Consider the following 13,215-nt stretch of genomic DNA (forward strand, 5'->3'; position numbering starts at 1 on the left):
CTACGGGCACCGTCCGAGCAAGAGTCGATCCGTGACGACTGACGGCGGACGCACACCACCGTTACACCGCCCCACCTCTCACCAAACATTGACAAACTGATCAACCGTTTGCGGAAGAGACTATCCGTACTCGGGTCTGTGAAGGGGCCCAAAGTCGATTATGTTTTAATACGTGGATTCTGAACTACTTGCCGACGATACAAAAAGTGAGATGACACATGAACATACTAACATTTTGGATTTAATTATATGTATTGTACGTTAAACGTAAAATGCAACTGTTACATAAATCGCTTTAAAATTTTTACAAATGAGTTTTATACATTTAAAGCGTCGTAAAATGTGAACTAAAATAAGTATTTAAACAAAATTACTAAGGTATAAAATAGCGTTTTATCCCAATCTCAGTTCGCAAACGGGAGACCTGTCCACCGACTGCGCACCTCGATTACGCCTCTACACAGATCAATCATGTTTAAAGACATTGGTTTAACTGTATCTATTCTAGAACGGTTAACTAAATTTGTGACAAAAGTTCAACGGTTGTAATAGTTACGAAGAGTTATGATCGTAAATGTTTTGTGAAATTAAGTCCACAAAACTTAGTACAGATTTATAAGTGTAGTTAATAAATGTTTATTCTTTGTTTTTTTCTGTCACAAGGCCTTTATATTTTTTTAAATATTGAGAAGTTAAGTACCTACTAAATTAATAAAACGAAAACAATAACTATCAAACCGCAATAGAACTAATTTTGTAGTTTGGGGTGTCCCTTAGAAACCAAATATCCTCATTCGAACCGAAGTTTCGTTGAAGTCGATAATATTACAGTTTACTATACAACTCGGTAACGACCGGCGGATGTGGTTTGCATGAAGTAGTTGTTTCAAGTGTTTCTTCTCTGACAAAAGTAACAAGAAAGTTGTAGAGTTTGATAGCTTTTGTTTTCCTTTTATTAATTTCTTATGTAGGTTCTTAACTTCTCAATATTTAAGAAATCATAAAAGCCTTGTGATTGATGGTATTTGCGTTAATCAGTGTACCATTAACTAGAAAGAAAAAATATTTATTAACTACACTTATAATCTGTACTAAGTAAGTATGAATCTGATATTATTAAATACAGTAATTCTTCTACAAATATATTTCCATGTTACTTGTCTTGTACTTGTCATAAATTTTGTTTTGATCGACTCATTGTTAACACTTGATATGTTTATCTATGTTTTCTAGTAAAAAGTAAGGGGATGGAAAAAATACAGGTAACAAGTTTTTAATAGGTAGTGAAGTATAGCTGAAACACCGATGTTGATTTCTTACTTAAAATATTAGGCAATGTTAATATTAACGAACCATGAAAATATAATATTATTAAGTAACTTATTTTTTTTTTATGATTCTCGAAACATGATGTCTATTTCTAAACAAATAAAATGATAAACGTCCGGAATACACAATTGCGTCTATGAAATGGATACACTATAAAATAAATAGCTGAATAAGTTGAGGAAGTTGTCGTTTTATTGCAAAACCTTCAATTAAATGTTAGGTATGTTCCGACACAAGTGACGTTTAACCAAACGCCACAGTGTATTTTTCAAGTAGCCTCATATTAATCAAGTAGACACTTATCTTCTATTTTCCTTGGTTGCACGTACGCATAAACAGAAATGGTAGGTAAACCATTAGCCATATATAAAGATATAATAATAATAATATAATATCAGCCCTGTATTATATACTTGCCCACTGCTGAGCACGGGCCTCCTCTACTACTGAGAGGGATTAGGACTTAGTCCACCACGCTGGCCTAGTGCGGATTGGTAGACTTCACACACCTTCGAAATTCCTATAGAGAATTTCTCAGATGTGCAGGTTTCCTCACGATGTTTTCCTTCAACGTTAAAGCGAACGATAAATTCACAAAGAATACACACATGATTTTTTAGAAAAGTCAGTGGTGTTTACCCTTGGGATTTGAACCTGCGGACATTCGTCTCGGCAGTCCGTTCCACACCCAACTAGGCTATCACCGCTTACTAGGCTATCGCCGCTTATAAAGATATACCTATTACCTACCACTTATTTTCCTGAAAGGTGAATCCATACAATAGTAATATTCGGCGGAATTAGAAATAGAGAAATGTGTTGTAACTTATATAAGATATCGCTGTGGTCAAAATTAATTACCTTTATTTGAGACTGGCGTCAACTTTCTTGCTGCCACAGGACGTGTCACAAATGATGCCCCGGTGCCGACAAAATGTAAGATTGAGTTTTCGGCAGTAATTATATTTGCTGTAAATACACCACCACTGCGGCATATTGCGATGTAGGTAGGCTATAGTTATATATATATATATATATATATATATATATATATATATATATATATATATATATATATATATATATATATATATATATATATATATTATGTTTCATGCTATTATTATTTTTTCAAACGACAGCCACCAGAAATCCTGCCTTTAGGCCTGTTCAAACCCGTTAGCGAATCTTGTATTGAAACTTCATGAAAATAATGCACAAAACACTGTGCTAGTGTAACTGATATAAATCTTGTAATAAACTAGCATTAATGCATTTAAAAGTTTGCCTTACCCAATGCAAAATGTTAATTTTATTTTCTGTATATTTATGCCTTTCTATAATTCGAAAAGTCTGGGATGTTGAGTGGAGAGTTTTCACTGCAAACATCTGTTCCTAGTAAAGTTAAATGTCTGACGAAAATTATTAACCAGTATATCACTCTTTAAAATAATTGTTGTATTTTTCATAATATGCAAACAGGATCCACTCTGACCTTAGCAACGCGAGATGCAGTCTACTATGTAATAGACGAGACGCAGCCTCCTGCAATAAACAATTATAACCAACATCTGTATAATGCAAATCCTACACAAGGCTGAAAAGTTGATAAAGGTAGAAAACTATATTTAGGACCTGCGACAGAGCCGCTACCGACCCACAGTAACAGCGTATTTTTGGAAGCATTATTTTATAGGAGTAAACATACCTACTGAAAGTCTATGTACAACTCCCCATGTAGCCACTTCACCGGGGTAAAACAAAGTATTCCGACAACCGAATCACCAAGACATAACATAAACGGATTGTTTGGTAAAGGCTGTTAAATATAAAACTACGCCACACAAAGGTAAATCCGGGTAGCATTCTTAATAACCCTAAAATATCAAATTCACACAACAATAAAATCTGTCATAATTTATATGATCATATACAAACAATGCTCAAAAAACAAGCGGACATTAAACAAACTCAATAGACGAGTCATCGCACCGCCACCTTTCAGCCTGACGCAATTAGGCCGTGATGGGAATCTGTAATGGCCCTATCTCGACCAACAAAGGTCCAGCCCATGTAAGGCGTCAGTCATCTTCCTAAAGGAAGGTCAAAGCAACCACAAAAGTCACGTAGGCCGTGTCTGTTGACCGACCACTTCCGCAAGTTTAGTACCGTATTTACGTCACCTAATCGGTTTTCGTGGTTAGTTTGTTTGGTTATCCCAGACAACAAGGATAAACTACCCTGGTTTATTCAATGTCGTTGTTATACCGGAACATGGGTGGTTGAATATCTATTTTAATATTTTCACAGCATTGCATATAAAGTTAGAAAATGTACGATTTAAACATGTACTTACATTTATTTCAAAACATTGTCACTTACATATCTATCAATAACATTATTATTAGTTTCCTTAGGATCTATCGTGTCCTTACTGATGCTAATAATATCTGAATTCCTCTTGAAGACGTTCGAGACGGCCCAGTCGAGGGACTTCGACCGTCTCCTTTCGCTAACATGTTCGTGTAACACATGTGTTAAGTATTTTTTTCTGTACACCGTGTACAACCAATCGTCAGAGTTCGATCGTCTTTTGAAATCCGTAATTTGCTTGGTGTTAGTAACATTGGGCACGTGCAGGATGCTAGGCCTCGTAGACAACTGTCCAAGCTGTCTTCTGTAGTATCTGTTTCTTGGCATATTACCCCTGTCGGCCTCTTCTCGGCTGGCTAACCAGTAATAGTGGGTGATCGGGTCCCGCGGGCCCCAATGGCGGGATGGTTTGAATGATGAAGTAAGTTTCTGCAAATAAAAAATCTTGGACTTATTACATTATGTCAGCCGTTAAAACATAAAAGTTTATTATATTTTGTAATTGTATAGCAACGGATTTATAGACATCGATCCCTTTCCAATAACCATTACTAATCAGGCTTTATACCTTACTAAAAGAGTGATTATCTTTACTGCTTTATAACATTCTTCCTCACATTAAATAATGTAATATGCAAACACTAATATAACGCAAATTATTCTATTTAATATTTTAACGAAATGCCTATTATTAATTGTATTATTCATATATTACCTACGTATTAATATGTTTATCAAATTGTTCTAAAAACAAAAACTATCTTGAAGGACAAAATCTTCCAAAACAAATAAAGTAACTCGCACGTGGTCCTGGGCTACGGCCCAAATGCTCATAACTACATCTCTACGCAGCAGTTTAAAGGAAACACACAGGTTTACATATTCAAACCACGCGCGCATATGCTGTGTATTTAGAAGGTCAGGGTCTTATTAAAATTAAAGCGGTAGGAAATATAGCAGCGTTCGCAAAGGATATCGCTTGAATCAACATAGGAATGCTTAATTACTCTCGCCGAGCCGAGTGAACCAATCACGCATCATGTCTAGTCAGGTATGAATAATGACTTAGAACCGAGGTAACAAGGTATGATATAATTATAAATAAAACCAATGCCCAATTCCCAGCTCGACCCAGCTCCCCGGTGGCGAAGCGTGTTCTTCATAACTCGCGCATCAATGATCATATCGTCAAAAAATTTCTAACAGCAATTAATTTTAAAATCAAAATCATATTCGCAAAGCAATATTAAGATAATAATAAATTTAATAAATATTATCTTACCCCAATAAAATCGTATTGTACTTGTCTACAAATGGATACTGTAGCGAAGACTAAGAAGATGACGACGGCAGTCGCAGCAGTTGCCGCGAGAGAGCTCGCCGTCCAAGGAGGCTCGGTCCACGCCGGGTCGCCGATAAATATCGTCGCACCCCACCAAACGAATATAGGAGCAATGATTCCCGGCGCGGCGCACCAGCCCCACACCCACGACTTGCACAACTCACTGCCAGTCAAGAACTCTACGTCTTCTACTAACACTTTCCACCCTAAAATAAACCACAATATTTAAAATATACATTAAGTATAGTCCCTATTACGAGACTTTTAAACTGTTTCTGTTTTTATTTATTTTTTGCGACTCATAGCTGTATAAAATATAATATTTTACAAATATCAGTATGTTTATATTACACCTAAGTAAAATTTTATCAAATATATATGTACTATGGTATGTAAGTACCAACAATAATAAAATACTTGTAAAGAGTATTAAAAACTAAATTCGGAAGGTGATCATTACTAAAAGGTTAACATAATCAGAATCTGCCGGTATCTCCCAAGACATATCTTAGCACTTTTAGGTGTAACTGGGTGGCGACAGGAGCATCAACAGCAAGCACACTTCCACGAAATCCATTCCCAGGCAATTCGCGTTTGTATTATTGAACGCTCGAACACGTTTTAATTGTTGGGAATCCAACGCATTACATCAGCAGTGCGATTATTAGTAACAATGTTAGTTGCTATTTATCGTATTAGTTAATTATCAGTTATATTGTATAATAAAGAGTACCTACCATAGATGAAATTGAATGCTAAAATCTCAACGATGGTTGCTACGCTAGCCAGGAATGGAACCGCGGTGTCTTCTATGAGCGTGAGCGCCGGTATTCTGCCAGCCAGTGCCGCCAGAGACACGCCAGCGCCCGCGATGGACGCCCCAAACGACACTACTCGCCACTTAACCCCACCGACACGACGCAATCGGTCGTATATCGGAAGCAGTAAGGTAAGCTTCAATTAAATACATGGCCATTAATAACAATAAATTTATAAGACAAAAATACATATACATAGCGTCATAATATAATGTCGACAAAATTTAATAAAAAATATTGTAAATAAACTACGTTAGAATTCATAATTAAATCTTACCATTGTTATAATTCCTGATAGTAACAACATAGCAAATATGAGCATCGGCCACACAATATCCAAGCCATTCCGATCGGCAGTGCGGTAAGTTTCGACGAGCACAGCCATCATGCCAGTGTCTCTCCCGACATCTCCTGCAGGACTCACACCAAACCAAAACAGTAAGCTGGTCCAGCTTGCCAGAATATTTGTTGTCACAAATACCAATGCTGACCTAAAATGTTTTTTAATTATACACATTGATGAAATAGAACAATACACGTATTTCGTTAACTTTATTTTATTTAATTTAAATTATAAGAAAGGTATGGAAATGTACATTTATTTAAAACACAGTACTCATCTGATGACTTGGCAATGTGACTACATATGGCTATTAACACAAATACTGGTCAAACATTTTTTTATAAAACTAAATACACATTTTTTTCTTTTTGTTATGTTCTTATCGTACCAGTACAATTAGAATCTATATTCGAAGAGATAGGTAGTTTTAATACACAACTTACCATTGAACGTTTGTGCTAGCGTACACGGAATCCCCGTGGATATGAGGAAGCCTCCCGCGATCTGCGTGGACAAGAGTGCCTGCACCACCGCGCCGTGCCAGATGTCCGGGTGCAAGAAGTTACTCAGTCGTTGCTGGCCAATATCGAGGAAATGTTGGCGCTGTCTCCAAGCACGGAGGCTAATACGATACATAGCAACAACAGTATGGGTCCGCACACGTAATATATTCGTTTTATTAATTTTACTGGCCTGTAAAATCTGAGAAGAAAAAAATAATAATTATAAAATATAATTGAGGGGTTATAGGACAAATTAAAAAAAACTGCTTTCCTCATATTACTCCTTTTTCCTTATTCACGAGTGCGGACAGGTATTATCACATCCACATTCCGCACGCCATCTTACATCTTGTGTAACGGAGGTTTATCTTATTACCATTTACTGGGCCCAATACCAAACTCCAGGCAAATATAAGCAGAAACACCTTATACCCTTTGGTAATCGAACACAAAACCTCAGGACGATTTTCGTATCGTAATAAAACTGCATTATGTAATTTATAGGTCCTAGGTATATAGGTAAAAGCGGCGATAGACTCGTTGGTAGTCGAACGGACTGTCGTGACGAAAGTCCGCAGGTTCAAAACCCAAGGGTCCGTACCTGCCTCGGACTTTTCAAAAAGTGATGTGTGTATTCTTTGTGAATAACCGCTTGCCTTAATGGTGAAGGAAAACAACGTGAGATCTGCATACCAGAGAAGTTCTATGTAAGAATTTTCGGGGTATGTGAAGTCTGCCAATCCGCGCTAGGCCCGCGAGGTGGACAAAAGCCTAATCCCTATCAGTCGTAGAGGAGGTCCGTGCCCAACAGTGGGACAGCATATAACAGGGCTGATATTATTATATAAGTACTTACATGAAAGGAAACGCAATCCACAAAACCACGATTATCAACGCTACAGCTAAATAATACTCCGGGTTCTCGGTAATGGGCGACATAAAAGTAGCGCTGAAAAAGCATTTATTTATGTACTACTTAGTAACTTACTTTATATTATTTTGTGTAATTATTCTGTTCCTAGAAATATTTGTATTGTTAGAGCATGAACAAAAAACAGGTCGCCGAATTCTTGTTAATTTGAAAGTAGACCCGTGATTCTTGTGTGAGACGTTCAATTTGTTATGCAAGCTGGACTTAAGTAGTAAATGTTTTGTATAGTCCAAAATCTAGCACCATCGTTGAACTCTCCGCGCAAACCATACATTTTATTTAGTATTTTATAAATTAAGGTCTAAAAAAATACGAAAAGGTACTCACTCCAGACATTCAGACGCATTCAAATTTCTTCTAATGTCTTCCTGAAAGAACGCGTTATAATAATTAAACGCAATACATACTAATATAGTAAACACACACACACACACACTCACACACACACACCACTGTGGTAATCCGGGGCATAGCTAGTATACCCACTTTCCGCCGTAGGTATGTGTTCCGTCCCAAGATGTGATAAGGGGCGCAGTACAGGGCACAGTTTTCAGAAACCCGGATGATACTAAGTAGAAAAACCCAATATCACTTTGCCCGATCCGAGGATTGAACCCGAGACCTCAGCACTGCAGGCGTGCCGTGATACAACTACACCAACGAGTAGTCACTTAATTATTATTTTAAAACTATATACAAAATCGGGAAAAGCTTCATTTAGATTTTTCCCGGAACTGGGGCCTTCCAGAGGAGGTTCACATCGAGCAGGCGGCTTATAGTGAAAGCTAATACGAATGCTTGTTATATTTTGTTACGCCTTCGACCAATTTCATATGAGAGTGGCATAAAAGCATTGTATTATTCTATTTAATATTGTGGATGGCAGAAGATTCTAAAAACAATTTATTTAGAAAATGTATATTAATATGTATCGTCAGTTAGTTAGGTGTATCATACTTGCCTCCTCTGTTATCAATTCCATGCAATCCAAGAAAGGGATTGAATTACTTAACGTGTACAAAAAGTATGTAACAGTCAGGGCCACATAAATACTGGTGTACACGGATCCCAAAAATGACACCAGCATTCTCAAGTAACCAACACCTGAAAAAATAAAGAGTTATTATTTAACTATAAATACTTAAACTTTTATGGACGAAATAACTTGCAAACAAGTTTAATTCGTGTATCAATTTGAAATTCATTGCGAATGATCAGTTACCTCTAAAGAATGGTACAGCCCTCCATACTCCAACTGCATCTTGCTGGCTGAGCTGACCGATAGCAAGGTGTAGCAAAACTACCGGTAGGGCGACTGTTACCATGACAACAGACAATACCAGAGCGTAAGTGACACCTCCATACCGAAACGCATCTCGAGGAACGCGCCATGTGCTATTGAAACTGAATGCCACGGCTAAGGTGCAGAGATGAGCCCGTATAAGGGGCAAACTCAGCCATTCCTATTAGACAAAAATGATACATCATTATATCTTTGATTAATTGGCTTGATATAAACAAAAAATTAATATCTATGTATTTAATATTCAAGTAGATAATATAGGATAATAATATAATATAGATAACAATGCAATTTTTAGATTAAAACAGCGGCTAACGGATCGATGTGTTCTCTAGTATTGTGGATGGTTAGTGAGGGTTGGAACTACTTACCATCAGGAGACCCATTAGTGTTGCTCTACTATTAAAGAAATAAGTAATATTTACGTAGCACCTTAATTACAAAAATGACTAAAATAAATAATAATAAATAAAAGATTATCCGGTAATATGTGAAGATAAATATTTGTACCCATTGTTTAGCACCCTGCGCGCACGAAGTGGTGTAAGATTTGGCATAATAAAACTCAAATAGAGAGAGTGCAGGTGAACCGCAATAATGTTAAAAACTTAAAAACATATTTTTTAACTAGATTAAAAATAAATATATGAATTGGTCGAATGTAAACCACTGGACGACCTATAGTTGAAATATATACCTATGAGTGACGCATCCTGATTGATGCTCAATAGATAGACGTGCAATGGTTGTTAGTAGTAACTAATATACTACTATATAATAAGATATTTTGGTCTGATGATTATAAGAAAATAAATATTCATTCATACAAAATTGTAAGTAATACTTAATATTCACTTATTTTATTACAATCAGTATAATCTTCTCAAAATCTTTCGACTACATTGTGAAACTAAATATGACAAATCAATTTATAGGTAAACAAAGCATGCATTGATATACATAAGGTTATAACTTTTAAGTATTTACCGGTTATAAACAATACGTTATAAAATAAAAGAGAAATTATAAATGACAATTGGCGTGCGGTTAATTTAAATAAGTATGTATCGCGATGGGTATTATAAGCAAATATTAACTTTGTGCATTATGATTAAGTGGGTATTACAACGTCACTAAATAAAATAAAGATTTAAATTATATATTAACGTTACCAAACATTTACCGGGTTAAGTACCATATTCAACTGAAAAAATAATGTAAAATTAACTTTCCATGCCTTGTCTAGGCTGGATATTGTTTATATCACCCCTTTTGATTTAAATATACCATAAATACCCAGGTATTTATTACGCGTAGATTGTGTTAACCGCCACCTAGAGCACAATATTAAGTTACCAGTACCCAGAAATCACTTACAAAATAGAACAGCTTCGCTTAGGGAGTATCAGTAAATAAATCAACGTTATATACAAACAGTAAAGCAGATGTAAATAAAATAAGCTAAAACATAAAATAACTCACCTTTAATCTGTACGAATCAAACATTTCAGGCGCACATTCACCGCGTTGTGCTCACATATCTACAACACCCAGAAATTCTGACTGTTGACATAACACCAAAGAAAAACTCAACTTCGCGAGATTTACCAATGTCCCAGATAAATGAGATAACAATGATAGTGGAACAAAATCGATTTTAAAACTTATCAATCCTTGGAGTGTTTTGCGTTCACGACCGCTTATCGGCAAATGATACTGTAGGGCACCTCAGCGTCAGATACTCTGACTCACAACGTTTGCACAATTATGTACTTATTCATTTGTATATACCAACAAAGAATATAACAAAACGACTACAGTTTTACTTTACGCTACATGTTGTTATGATTTCAATAAGCATGGCGATGCACTATTTGTACCGGTGTAGGCTGTACATAAGCACATATTTACTGTTAACTTCTCCAGGTGAACTTTTTTAACCACTTTGAAACTGTTGTCGGTCGCAGGCAGTAGCTGGAAGATAATACCCTCAGTATTGATGTCTAGTCAAAATGTAAACTATTATTTATTATAACTTACTTTACCAGTATGCTTAAATAATTATGAGTTTATTCAATTTCTATAATATCCGGAAAAACTTGCATATTTAAGACATTTTTTACACAGATTTAATAATAATGACTTAATGGTTCTCTTGCAACCTGAAATTATTATGCCTTTGTGCCGGAACTGCCTTCTCAGTTTCTATCTACGGGTATGTATAGCATGTCCTTAGCAAGACTGTTTATAGCTATCGACCAGCAGGCATACTCCGGCCGATGCCGAGGCCGACTCCAAAATTGGTATCCAGTATATACCTATTATGTGAAATTATTTTTTGGTTTTGAGTGGTTTTTGAAGGTGGTTTAATTTTTTGTTAAAATTATTTTTATAATAAAAAATATCTATCAAAAATGAAACCGTCTTATAAAACTCAAAAGCTAAAAATAAATATTATCAATTTAATGTCGGGTGTATCGTTCAATAGCTCTAAAAACTAAAAATTCATAGGTTTTTTATATAAATAAGTACTTATATACTTTTTACTTTGTATATTATAGATCAAATCTATGTCTTGGTTTTACCTCTTACTGGCTTAAATAACATAGGAATTCGTTTTGTAAATATTAAATCAATATAAAAGTTGTAAAAATTTCGACAGTAGGTTCTTTTTTGCGTTCGTGGTACTGACACGCTTCAGATAATTTTCTCTACGGAACGAGTGGATCGTTTAACCGATCAAGGTTGCTGAAGATAACTCGTACTATGCGAAAAATTATTGTACATAACAGTTATTATAATTCTCTTTGATAATAGTGTTCCAACTTCCATGGCTGGTGATTGACGGAATGTGCCGGAATATTTGGAAACCATGAGAAATGTTAAGAATATTACTTACTACTCTTTCCATTTGTCTTGTCTTAACATTGTTTTTGTTGTAATATATTACTTATGTAGTATTTATTTTGTTACAAGCCCAAGACATGTCATTTGTCCTGTATAATAAATACCCTCAGTGTACTTATTGTAATTCGGTTTAATTGTATGAACGTTTTGAATTTAGTTTTGTTTTAATTTATAAAAATTACAATTAACAATTATGTAAATGAAATAAATTAATTAAAACTACAAACAGTATTTTTAATTACTTAGTAAATTGCGGTGCGGGTGCGTTATCATTATTACATCCTAGCCCTTAGGATGCATTACACTACGAGTAGAGCCCTCGGGATACTCGAAATACAAGTAAATACAGCGTACACATAAAATACTCAAAATCAAAAAACGCCTTACATGTTCAGCTTAATGTAGGATACTGATCAAAATCGATTTTTAAGACATCGAAAAGAATATTTGCGATGTCTACTCGACGCAAGACACAATGATTGCAACTCTTGCTTGAAATTTGACCAAGAGCGATCATTAGTAATTGTCCACTCATTAAGGCAGACGCGAGCGTCACGCTTTAGACACTGGCGTGTACGCGCTAAACATTCACGGTCGTCCTATCGATCAATTTTTCGTAGATGTTCTAACTAAATGCACCAAACATTAAAATTATGTAAGGATGGGTCCAAATTCGAAATAAAAGTATGATTGGATCTAACCGGGTTTAGCGCCTTGATGACTGTCACTAGCTTATCTGTCACCTCATTCATAACAGCATCGGTAGTGGAAGGCGGTATGCACGGATTCACACTACCTGCGCGGGATACATCACTAGGCGGAGCTGGTGGTAAGCCTCCAGCCTCAGGTGCTCCAGGCTCGCCCAGCGTTGGTGGTGTAAGCGAGCGTACGTGTTGTCCCGTGGGTTCCTGCAGTGCACGCGATGTCACCTCAACACACACGCTGGTTTTGTCAGCATTGTAGATCCTGGAATTATTTTGCTCAAACGCATTTAATCGAGAAATTACAGATTCAAGCTGTTGCTCAATGTTCAGAAACGGACGAATGTTCACGACTCCGCTAGCTCTACTTTTAATATAAATCTTCGGCCTGTGCGAACAAACAAGCAAGTAGAGATTAACGAAGATTTTTAACTTTATACACTGTTTAGAATATAGCTAGCGATATTCAACGATTGTGAACATCCGTCCGAACCGTCATCCGAAGCAAAATGCAAACAAAAGTGTATCGGTAGTGTATTGCCAACGTGGTCCGTGGTCCGCAGGCCAGCCGCTTCAGTTTCGCGCCCTTATTCTTTTTTTTCGCACGACTGACAACGTCACCTTGCTCATTATAGATATAATTTTCGAAACCGTGTTTAATACTT

General features: G+C 36.1%; 2 protein-coding genes across 2 annotated transcripts; both read right to left on the reverse strand.

The window, feature by feature from the left end:
- Nucleotides 1-3,668: 3,668 nt before the first annotated feature.
- Nucleotides 3,669-6,767, reverse strand: LOC119191902 (sodium- and chloride-dependent glycine transporter 1-like). Its single transcript, XM_037445760.1, has 5 exons — nt 6,649-6,767; nt 6,140-6,353; nt 5,782-5,998; nt 4,985-5,250; nt 3,669-4,131 (listed from the first exon to the last, which is right to left on the reverse strand). Exons 2-5 carry the CDS (start codon nt 6,248-6,250, stop codon nt 3,688-3,690), a joined length of 1,038 nt encoding a protein of 345 aa, XP_037301657.1. The 5' UTR covers nt 6,251-6,353; nt 6,649-6,767; the 3' UTR covers nt 3,669-3,687.
- Nucleotides 6,768-6,771: 4 nt separating this feature from the next.
- On the reverse strand, nt 6,772-10,671 carry LOC119191900 (sodium- and chloride-dependent glycine transporter 1-like). Its single transcript, XM_037445758.1, has 6 exons — nt 10,425-10,671; nt 8,862-9,102; nt 8,601-8,743; nt 7,967-8,007; nt 7,565-7,657; nt 6,772-6,907 (listed from the first exon to the last, which is right to left on the reverse strand). The coding sequence occupies exons 1-6, from the start codon at nt 10,446-10,448 to the stop codon at nt 6,772-6,774; spliced, it is 678 nt and encodes a 225-aa protein (XP_037301655.1). The 5' UTR covers nt 10,449-10,671.
- Nucleotides 10,672-13,215: the final 2,544 nt, after the last annotated feature.

The sequence above is a fragment of the Manduca sexta genome, unplaced genomic scaffold (genome assembly GCF_014839805.1).
Source record: "Manduca sexta isolate Smith_Timp_Sample1 unplaced genomic scaffold, JHU_Msex_v1.0 HiC_scaffold_2080, whole genome shotgun sequence".
Classification (NCBI taxonomy): domain Eukaryota; kingdom Metazoa; phylum Arthropoda; class Insecta; order Lepidoptera; family Sphingidae; genus Manduca; species Manduca sexta.

Bases quoted from the DNA above. Each gene is read 5' to 3' on its own strand.
- LOC119191902 (XM_037445760.1), bottom strand. From the start codon at position 6,250: ATGATGGCTGTGCTCGTCGAAACTTACCGCACTGCCGATCGGAATGGC. The intron at 5,999-6,139 runs GTAAGATTTAAT...ATTTAATTGAAG, and splicing joins TATCAGGAATTATAACAATG to CTTACCTTACTGCTTCCGAT. The intron at 5,251-5,781 runs GTAGGTACTCTT...GGTTTATTTTAG, and splicing joins AGCATTCAATTTCATCTATG to GGTGGAAAGTGTTAGTAGAA.
- LOC119191900 (XM_037445758.1), bottom strand. From the start codon at position 10,448: ATGTTTGATTCGTACAGATTAAAG. The intron at 9,103-10,424 runs GTGAGTTATTTT...TTTGTCTAATAG, and splicing joins TTGATTCGTACAGATTAAAG to GAATGGCTGAGTTTGCCCCT. The intron at 8,744-8,861 runs GTAACTGATCAT...TTATTTTTTCAG, and splicing joins GGCTGTACCATTCTTTAGAG to GTGTTGGTTACTTGAGAATG.